General features: G+C 45.5%; 1 protein-coding gene across 1 annotated transcript; it reads right to left on the minus strand.

Annotated features, from left to right (window-relative positions):
• Positions 1-9,225: 9,225 nt before the first annotated feature.
• LOC134210277 (uncharacterized) lies at positions 9,226-10,149 on the minus strand. Its single transcript, XM_062686324.1, has one exon. The coding sequence runs from the start codon at positions 10,087-10,089 to the stop codon at positions 9,226-9,228; it is 864 nt and encodes a 287-aa protein (XP_062542308.1). The 5' UTR covers positions 10,090-10,149.
• Between the last annotated feature and the right edge of the window lie 1,237 nt (positions 10,150-11,386).

Consider the following 11,386-nt stretch of genomic DNA (forward strand, 5'->3'; position numbering starts at 1 on the left):
AAGAATTGTTAGAAAATCTAACAACCGCCGGTTGGGTGCAACCTTGTGGCTTTCTGCCGAACGACTCTTTTCTGTTCAAAAATTCAATTTCAATTAGATTTTTTTGAATTTCAACGGGAACTCCTTCGCAATTTTCACGCTTAGTTTTCACAGAGAGCTTTTCAAAATTTCAACAAGATATTGTATGGAATTTTCATGAAAATAATTGGTATCTTCACGAAAAATTCTCTGGAGTTTCAACGTGATGTTGTTGAGATCTTTCAGGAAATTATATGGAAATTGCACTGAATCTTTGGAGTTTCCACTGAAAATTTGAATCGGCGTGGAAAATTATATATCAGCGGCGTGACAAATTTGAAACGGCGGCGCGCCGATGCAAAAATGTCGGCGGCGGCGGCGTGGTGCGGCGGCGCACACCTCTAATTTTGAGTACTATCGCGAATTTTAATGCGGTTTTCACATTTGTTCTAAGAAGCAGGAAGGGAGAGTTTCCGTATGACACATGAACACCACCTACATGTCTTTTATTTATGTTTTTAAAAATCGCTGTTCTTGACTATGGCGACGATTGGTACACCCACCATGGATGGATTTGCTTTATTCCTTGAGCAGATATTGTTTGTTTTAGCTTCCGACGGGTTCAAATTATATTTCCTCATGCGAAAATCATGGGTAAGGACGAGTAAATAGAAAACAAAAAAAAATAATCCACCTAGCGGTGATGGAGCCTTTCTCGTGTGTTATAAAAATAGTATTATAGTATTTTGGCCATAACTTTTGAGCCCATAGTCCGATCTAGTCAATTTTCAATAGGAAACAATGGGAAAGTATTCCGCGTCGAATGCAATCTGTCGGTTAAGGCTAGCAAATCAATTGATAGTAAGTGCCTAAAAAATAGTGATTTTTTGCACGTGTTTTGCGCACAGACGTACACACACACATACACACAGACATCACCTCAATTCGTCGAACTGAGTTGATTGGTATATAACACTATGGGTTTCCGGGTCTTCTATGAACAGTTTGTTTTTTGGAGCAATCATACGAGAAAGGCAAAAATGTATGGAAAAATGACCCCCGATAGAATATTTTGGCAATGCATTTACGTCAAAGAGGAAAACCTATAGTTTCATGTAGTGGGTTTTTTTTAGAGATACTGATTGTTTTGAAATAAGGCATTTCACTCGTTTCTGTCTTTAAAAAGTACTGAGTAGCCATCGGGAAAGTACAGTGCGTGTGTTATTCGTCGCAGGTGGAAGATAAAATATCTATTTGATACTCGGTGGATTATGCGCTTGTATTGCGCTTTCTCCGGTCGAGTAAGGTTAAGTAAGTACAGAATACTGCACGTCGGTTCGGTCGTACACAACGCGATCCTCCACAGTTAGCATAAACCATCGGACATCCATGGTGACTATTGTCCATGCTCGGTTCATAGACACCTCGAAAAATCTGGTATCGTTGTACTTTGTGCGGTTGACAAGTAAATCAATTGATATACATTCGATCGTGTTCCAGCTCGGTGTGCAGGTTGTTAGTTTGTTCTGCTTTGTGCGGCCGAATCATGGTTAGTTAAAATCATAGTGTATAAACAATGGCACGGTCGTATCGCTTATCAGAGTGAATCCAGATCCAACGATGCCTACCAACTAACGGATAATCCTTCCTGTGTTTTTGTGGAGACGCAGAGGTTAACACGGTCTTCAAAAAGCAAAAACCACCTACTAACATTTCTTCCCTCTTTCTATTTGACTACAAGGACGTGCCGGCGCCGTTATTGATCATTTGAATATTTGAGTCACTGAATCTAGCACACTGATAATGCTTGAACAATCCCAGTCAATCCTTCAATTGATTCTTTGTGTAATTTCACTGATTCTGGTCAATCACGGAGTAGCAACCATAGATGTGTGTAGTCAGTCGAAGCTAAGCTAAAAAGTACTTTGGCCATAACTTCAGAGCCGATAGTCCGGCCGATTTGCAATGGGATAGGATTCTGCGTCGAATGCAACTTGTTGCGAGCAAATCGGTTAAGAGTACGTACCTGGAAAATGAGCTAGACCAGAGCTTCCCAAACCTTTGGGTATGCGACCCACCTAGCAAAATTCTATATGTCTCGCGACCCACCTATGAAAAAATGCATTTTACAGAGTAGTTTTAAGCATAAATTGAATAAGAATGTCATCTGTTTCGGCTTCTTCCACATAAAAAATATTCACGTTACCTTACATGTACAAATGCAAAAAATGACGAACATGGTATTGTTTGTCAAAATGTTAGCGTTTTTATTTTACTTATTAAGGGGACAGCTTTTAGGCATAAATGTTTAAATAAAATAGCGTGGTGATGGATATTTAAAATAAAATGCGGTTTGAACTTGAAATAATGTTCCAGAAAAAAATGATCAAAAGGTTCGGCATTTGAGCTGCAATTAATATTTGTTCTGCGCGACCCACCAACAATCCGCTCGCGACCCCCCTGGGGGTCGGGACCCACAGTTTGGGAAACCATGAGCTAGACTGTTTGCGCACTTTTGCGCACATACACACACACATACATAATCTCAACCACTGTGATACCACACAGCAACTGCTGTGGCAATCCGCAAGGGAATCGAAGTGCGACGTTGCAATAATTTCGTATCCATACCGTATTCCATCAGCAGACGGCATTTGGGTAGCGGATGACGCTGGAACCGCCGCAATATGTACAGTAGGGAGATATCCTTTCCAAGACATCGTGTACCGTGGAGCTGAAGGCTTCGTGATCGCCAAAGTTAACGGTGTCTATATATGTAGCTGCTATGGACCCCCACGTTGAGCAACTTATTAGTTTAATCATATGCTGGATGCGGTAGTTGCGGAGCTTACCGACAGGAAGCCAGTCGTCATCGCTGGTGACTTTAATGCCTGGGCGTTAGAGTGGGGCAGCCGTCTCACTAACCAAAGAGGTTGGAGTCTGCTGGAAGCACTTGCTAGGCTGAACGTAGATCTGGTTAACGAAGGATCGACGAGCACCTACCGGAGAGAAGGCAGAGAGTCCATCATTGATGTTACCTTTTGCAGTCCTGCATTAACGAGGAACATAAACTGGAGAGTCTGCGAAGGCTATACACATAGCGATCATCAGGCGGTCCGATACTGCGTCGGAGAGAAGATAGCGATGCAAGCACGTGAGTGTGGTACCAAAGAGCTTAGGTGGAAGACAGAAACCTTTAACAAGGATGTGCTAGCAGAGGCAATTAGATTTGAGCGCAATCTGTTTAACCTGAGTCCAGATGAGCTGGTTGCAGTATTGACTCGAGCCTGCGATGCAACCATGCCGAGAAAAGTACAACCACGACATGTCCGCCGTCCAGTCTACTGGTGAAATGGAACAATCGCCGAACTCCGTCGCAACTGTCTTCGAGCAAGGAGGAGAATGCAAAGAGCCCGCAACAATGTCGAAAGAGAAGAGCGTAGACCTGTGTTCAGCGCAGCAAGAGCTGCTTTCAAAAAGAAAATTAGGCTCAGCAAGGCAAAATGCATGCAAGAGCTTTGCCGTAGCGCAGATGCTATCTTATGGGGGAATGCATACGGGGTCGCTTTGGCAAAGATTAGAGGTCTATCGATACCCTAGTAGCACAGTTCACATCGATTTGATTGCAGCAACTCCAATGTGACTGGATTTGGTCGCATATGAGTCACAGAGACTGATATGTAAAAAGTGTGCTACTCGGGTACCGCCAAAGAGGTGCCCAGAAAAGCTTAGGACAATTATCGAAGGTCTGTTTCCACACCACGAGCCACCGCAACGGTCTGGTCACCCACACCGTATGGCGAGAATAACACCAGTACAGATAAAGCCCTGCTTACGAAACAGGAACTTATCACTGCTGCGAAAAGCCTGAAAGTAAACAAAGCTCCTGGACTAGATGATATCCCCAACCTGGTCTTGAAAGCAGCGACCCAGGCGAACCCGGATATGCTCCGTACCACGTTGCAGAAGTGCATCGATGAAGGAAAATTTCCCGATTGCTGAAAGCGGCAAAATCTAGTATTGCTACCGAAGCCGGGTGCTCTTGGTAATCGGAGAAACAGTAGATGAGGTGGAAGTACGTGTTATGGAGGCCATAGGAATAGTGGGCAGCAGGGACTATGTCCAAGGGCTTGACGATCCCTCCCCAGGCCATCTGCGAGTTGTGGGGCTTGCCTAGGATGTGGTGGGGTTAGACAGTGGGCCCTGTTAAACCTCTATAGAAAGCTGCATGTATCCGCAAGTAAGCACCACCAAAGCGATCGTGTGCCGCTCAAAGCGCACAAGCCCAAGTCCTAGTGTTAGGTAGGACGCTAAACAGCCCTGACACGACGGCCCTTCGACGAGACAGAAGGTTTGCGCAGGCCCAATAAGCCGCCTAGAAAACCAATCATTACGAACAATATAAGAGATAATGCGACTCGATATAATCGGCAAAGACCTAGGCGACGAATACAGGATCACGATTGGAAGCTTGGAACATGGAATTGCAAGTCACTAGGTTTCGCAGGTTGCGACAGGATGATCTACGATGAATTACATCCCCGCAACTTCGACGTCGTGGCGCTGCAGGAAATTTGCTGGACAGGACAGAAAGTGTGGAAAAGCGGGCATCGAGCGGCTACCTTCTACCAAAGCTGTGGCACCACCAACGAGCTGGGAACCGGCTTCATAGTGCTGGGTAAGATGCGCCAACGCGTGATTGGGTGGCAGCCAATCAACGCAAGGATGTGCAAGCTGAGGATTGAAGGCCGTTTTTCAACTATAGCATCATCAACGTGCACTGCCCACACGAAGGGAGACCCGACGACGAGAAAGAAGCGTTCTACGCACAGCTGGAGCAGACATAAGATGGATGCCCACTCCGGGACGTTAAAATCGTCATCAATGACATGAACGCACAGGTAGGAAGGAGGAAATGTATAGACCGGTCATTGGACCGGATAGTCTGCACACCGTATCGATAGATAACGGCCAACGATGCATAAACTTCGCAGCCTCCCGCGGAATGGTAGTCCGACGAACATTATTTTCCCGCAAAATTATCCACAAGGCCACATGGAGATCACCTAACCAAGAAACGGAAAACCAAATCGACCACGTTCTAATCGGCGGTAAATTCTTCTCCGACATCACGAACGTTCGCACTTACCGCAGTGCGACCACTACCCCATTGCAGTATGCCAGCGCTTAAAACTCTCGATGGTGTACAACACGCGTCGAAGTCGGACGCCGCGGCTTAACATTGGGCGGCTACAAGACGGTAGACTAGCCCAAGAATACGCGCAGCAGCTGGAAGTGGCACTTCCAACGGAAGAGCAGCGAGGCGCAGCGTCTCTTGAAGATGGCTGGAGAGATAATCGATCCGCCATTGGTAACACCGCAACCGCTGCACTTGGCACGGTGCCCCCGGATCGAAGAAACGATTGGTATGACGGCGAATGTGAGCAGTTAGTGGAAGAGAAGAATGCAGCATGGGCGAGATTGCTGCAACACCGCACGAGGGCGAACGAGGCACGATATAAACGGGCGTGGAACAGACAAAACTCGATTTTCCGGAGGGAAAAGCGCCAGCAGGAAGATCGAGACCGTGAAGAAATGGAGCAACTGTACCGCGCTAATAACACACGAAAGTTCTATGAGAAGTTAAGCCGTTCACGTGCTGTCCACGTTCCACAGCCTGATATGTGTAAGGACATAAACGGGAACCTTCTTACGAACGAGTGTGAGGTGATCCAAAGGTGGCGGCAGCACTACGAAGAACACCTGAATGGTGATGTGGCAGACGAAGATGGCGGTATGGTGATGGACCTGGGAGAACGCGCGCAGGGCATAATTCTGCCGGCTCCGGATCTCCAAGATATCCAGGAGGAGATTGGCCGGCTGAAGAACAACAAAGCCCCTGGGGTTGACCAACTACCAGGAGAGCTTTTTAAACACGGTGGTGAGGCACTGGCTAGAGCGCTGCACTGGGTCATTACCAAGATTTGGGAGGAGGAAGTTTTGCCGCAGGAGTGGATGGAAGGTGTCGTGTGTCCCATCTACAAAAAGGGCGATAAGCTGGATTGTAGCAACTACCGCGCAATCACATTGCTGAACGCCGCCTACAAGGTACTCTCCCAAATTTTATGCCGTCGACTAGCACCAACTGCAAGGGAGTTTGTGGGGCAGTACCAGGCGGGTTTTATGGGCGAACGCTCCACCACGGACCAGGTGTTCGCCATTCGCCAACTACTGCAGAAATGCCGCGAATACAACGTGCCCACACATCATCTATTCATCGACTCCAAAGCCGCATATGATACAATCGATCGGGACCAGCTATGGCAGCTAATGCACGAACACGGTTTTCCGGATAAACTGACACGGTTGTTCAAAGCGACGATGGATCGGGTGATGTGCATAGTTCGAGTTTCAGGGGCATTCTCGAGTCCCTTCGAAACCCGCAGAGGGTTACGGCAAGGTGATGGTCTTTCGTGTTTGCTATTCAACATCGCTTTGGAAGGGGTAATACGAAGAGCAGGGATTAACACGAGTGGTACAATTTTCAATAAGTCCGTCCAGCTATTTGGTTTCGCCGACGACATAGATATTATGGCACGTAACTTTGAGAAGATGGAGGAAGCCTGCATCAGACTGAAGAGGGAAGCTAAGCGGATCGGATTAGTCATCAATACGTCGAAGACGAAGTACATGATAGGAAGAGGTTCAAGAGAAGACAATGTGAGCCACCCACCGCGAGTTTGCATCGGTGGTGACGAAATCGAGGTGGTAGAAGAATTTGTGTACTTGGGCTCACTGGTGACTGCCGAAAATGACACCAGCAGAGAAATTCGGAGACGCATCATGGCTGGAAATCGTACGTACTTTGGACTCCGCAAGACGCTCGAATAGAGTTCGCCGCCGTACCAAACTGACAATCTACAAAACGCTAATTAGACCGGTAGTCCTCTACGGACACGAGACCTGGACGATGCTCGTGGAGGACCAACGCGCACTTGGAGTTTTCGAAAGGAAAGTGCTGCGTACCATCTATGGTGGGGTGCAGATGGCAGACGGTACGTGGAGGAGGCGAATGAACCACGAGTTGCATCAGCTGTTGGGAGAACCATCCATCGTTCACACCGCGAAAATCGGACGACTGCGGTGGGCCGGGCACGTAGCCAGAATGTCGGACAGTAACCCGGTGAAAATGGTTCTCGACAACGATCCGACGGGCACAAGAAGGCGAGGTGCGCAGCGGGCAAGGTGGATCGATCAGGTGGAAGATGACTTGCGGACCCTCCGTAGACTGCGTGGTTGGCGACGTGTAGCCATGGACCGAGCCGAATGGAGAAGACTCTTATATACCGCACAGGCCACTTCGGCCTTAGTCTGAATAAAAAAAAGGAATAGTGGAGAATTGGATGTGCGGAAAAAAGCTGGCATTAGCCCACCATAAAACCGAAGTGATGGTCGGGGAGGACACAATCGAGTCGTAGCGAGAAGTAAAGAATCTGGGGGTGATGATCGATGACCAGCTCAACTTCAACAGCCACGTTGATTACGCATGTGATAAGGCGGCAAAAACCACCACGGCATTGACCAGAGTAATGGCGAATAGCTCTGCGATTAGTAGCAGTAAGAGAAGACTCCTAGCCAGCGTTTCTACTTCTGTACTCAGATACGGTGCCCCCATCTGGGCGGCAGGAGCAATCACGAAGAGGAACCTGACACGGCTCAACAGCACATACAGGTTAATGGCTATGCGGGTGGCAAGTGCGTACCGGACCATATCGATGGATGTGGTCTGCGTCATAGTAGGCGTCTCCCATCAAAATTTTATTGGAGGAAGATTGTGCCTGTTATGGACTACGTGGAACGACGGGAGCACGCGAGAGTCGATTCGATGCGAAAGTGGCAGCTGAATTGGGATAGTAGTTCGAAAGGAAGGTGGACCTATCGACTCATTCCGAACCTGCAGTCGTGGGAGAACAGAAAACACGGAGAAGTCAACTTTTTCCTGACGCAGTTCCTGTTAATCCATAGATGCTTCAGGAAGTAATTGCATAGATTTGGAAACGGAGTCTCCACTTTGTCTGACCTGTCCGAACTGTGAAGAAACACCAGAGCACGTGATATTCGACTGCCCACGATTCAGGGCAGAGCGGAGTTGGATCTTAACGAACAGCACTCGTAGCAACGCAGATCATGCTGTCGTTGGAGCGAAAATGGCGGGAAGACCAGAGGGCACTGGACAGTGTGCGAAGGTGATGAGTAGTAGCCGATCGTGGGAAAACAACCGGTTCGGAGTCGTCGAGGCGCCAGTGAACCGGAAGTCATCCTTCAACCGGAATCACCGGACTGACCTCGGCACTCAACTACGTCTAATGATCGAGGTAACCGTATTGGAAGAGCCGTGTCGTAGCTAAGAAGTGTGAACAAGGACAAAGTCTACCGGGTCGACTAGTCTTCTTCTATATAATCAAAATGAATTGGTCTGTGTTCGTATCCGCATAGCTCGAAAACAGCTGGATGGATTTTCTTCATTACTTCAGTAGATATGTTCGTTACAGTTTTCAACGAGTTTATATAATGTTTCCTTATGCAAAATTCACGACTAAAATCGCAAAAAAAAACTAACATTAATTTGATTGTTGCTTTCGACTGTGATTGATTATTGACGACGATATTTTTCGGCTCTTTCAGTCTTTATGACAAACTGAAACGGATTTTGCGTCTGCTATCCGGACGTTTCGGTGTTCTACACCAGAGCTTCCCAAACTTTTGGGTATGCGACCAACCTAGCAAAATTCTATATGTCACGCGACCCACCTATGAAAATTTTTTACCAAGTAGTATTATTAATACATTAATTGAATCAGACTGTCATTTGTTTCGGCAAGTTTTACAAAATATTCACGTTACTTTCATGTACAAATGCAAAAATGACAAACATATTTGTCAAAATGTTTTATTTTACTTCTTTAAGGGGATAGCTTTTAGGCATAAATGTTTTCTGAAATAGCGTGGTGATGAATATTTAAAACAAATGCGGTTTGAACTTGAAATTATATTCCTGAAAAAATGATCAAAACGTTCGGCATTCGAGCTGCAATTAAAATTTTTTTTTTTTTATCTTTATTTTTGAGATTTTCAGCCCGCGGCTGGTTCATCTCATGAGATAATATTTCACAACAATTAAATACAATGCATTCTGAATAAAATTTATTATTTTTTCTTGGATCGTGTGTTGTATACTTTCCAGTCCGAATGACAATTTTTTCCACTATCACCAGCATCAGCAATAACATCACTGCACGATCTTTTGGGAATATTGTCTTCTTGATTATCGCTTGTTGTTGCAGATGCAGTAGACAATCGCCTCTTCGCGCTGGCTCCAGTACCGGACTCTATGAAGTTATCAGTTTGTTCGTCACCATCACCGTCACTGTCGTTGTTGTTTTTCTCTTCGTCTTCATAGTCGTCCTCATCGCTTTCGCTTGCATCGGCTCGCATCGGCGGAGGGTCACTATTGTGTTGTTTGTTGGATGATGTTGAAACCGTCGCTGCTGGAGGACGCGTTTGGGATTGGTTTTGTTTTTGTCCAGTTACAAGCGTGGGCTCGTCATCGATAACGATACGAGATGGTATTGCTTTCTCTAGCATCATTCGCACCACTCTTACACCATTTGCTACTCCCGGAAAAAAGTTCTTCCACGTCTCGTTCTGTACGGAGATAACTTTACCATATTGCTTTAGGCAATCCGATATGGTTTCATTCGGCATTCTCGGAGGAAGATCATGAATCCTCAATGTAGTGGTGGGACCATCTACGTATACCGGAATATGATAGAATACGCCGAGACGGTGAAATGAGTGTTTGAGGTGATGTTCTTTTTGTAGTCGTGCGGCTACGCCTGCGCTGTTCATCTCAATAAACACACAGTCATTGAGGTTGTGCAGTTGGATGCTTTTCACATCAGCCATGTTAAGCTTGAGAGATTCCTCAAGAAACTGCTTTACCTGGGCCAAAGGAGGGCGTCTCGGGAGGACACTGAAATCCACGACAATGGTGTTCTTCCTGTGCGACATATTACGCTAATTACACTTTATTTTCGTCACTAGGTATACGAAATTTTGTTGGTTATTTACGTCAACTGTGCGGGAAACGTCTGTCACGCGCGAAAGACAATTGTCGACTGTGCAATTAATATTTGTTCTACGCGACCCACTAACAATCCGCTCGCGACCCCCCTGGGGGTCGGGACCCACAGTTTGGGAAACCATGTTCTACACGAATTTCTAAAATTTGAATATTTTACAGTGAATTTACTGGACCAGTCTAAAAGGTGGGTTTGTGTTGTTTGACTTAAAGAGGCTGCGTTTTCTTGTGCTTACATATGTCCCATATATTGCTGCATGAGAGTTTTAATAATGGCGTCCAACTACTGCGAATTATTCGAGATTAAAATTGTGCGTTTGATTTTAACATTTTTATCACTTACTGCATGTGTTTCGATTTTTGTGTGCTCCACTGTTTGATTGAAATGTTTCTACGAAAAGAATTCGAGAATTTCGAGATTTATTCCTAACCAGTTCCAACCTAAGTGCTGTCAAAAAGATTTTTTTACTCGCTCAGATTGAAACTAGGTTCGCATTAGTTTCAGCCCCAAAGCTGTTCGTGTTGTTTTACAGTTTCGCACCAGGTTCACCAATACAACTGTACTTTAACTATCAAAACCATATGATTTGAACGGGGCGGAATAAACAAGCAGAAGGTTAGATAAAAACGAAACTGTTTGTTTAATCAATTTAAATGCGCGTCGAAATCTGTTTTTTCGGGAATTTTATGTTTAGTTTTAAATGAAGTTAAACCGGTACTGTTGACTGGAATAAGTATAAAAATATCTTTGGAAAAATGTTTGGAAAATTATCCAGGAGTTCAATCAGGATTATAGATTTCCTCCAGTAACACCTTAGGAGTATTTGATTTGAACGAAAAAAGAAAATGGGCCTTGATTATTTGAGAAGTTCTTCCAAAAAAATCTTTCAAGAATTCTTCCAAAAATCCCTTCATGCATTCTTTCATAAGCTCCGGAGGAATTGTTGAAGGAACTTTCAGAATAATTCTTTATGGAACTTTCGGAGGATTTCCTCAAGGAACTCCCTGAGGAGTTCCCGAAGAAACTTCTGAAAGACTTCTCGAAGGAACTTCTGGAGAAATTCCTGAAAGAATGTCTAAAGGAGATCCTGAACGAGCTTCTAGAGGAATTCCTGAACAAACCTGAACGAACTCCCGAAGAAACTTCTAAAGGACCTTCCGAAAGACTTCCAGAAGGAACTTCCGGAGGAATTCCTGAAGCAGCTTCTATGGGGAAATTCTTATCAA

Source organism: Armigeres subalbatus, chromosome 2, assembly GCF_024139115.2.
Source record: "Armigeres subalbatus isolate Guangzhou_Male chromosome 2, GZ_Asu_2, whole genome shotgun sequence".
NCBI classification, from domain to species: domain Eukaryota; kingdom Metazoa; phylum Arthropoda; class Insecta; order Diptera; family Culicidae; genus Armigeres; species Armigeres subalbatus.

Bases quoted from the DNA above. Each gene is read 5' to 3' on its own strand.
- LOC134210277 (XM_062686324.1), bottom strand. From the start codon at position 10,089: ATGTCGCACAGGAAGAACACCATTGTCGTGGATTTCAGTGTCCTCCCG.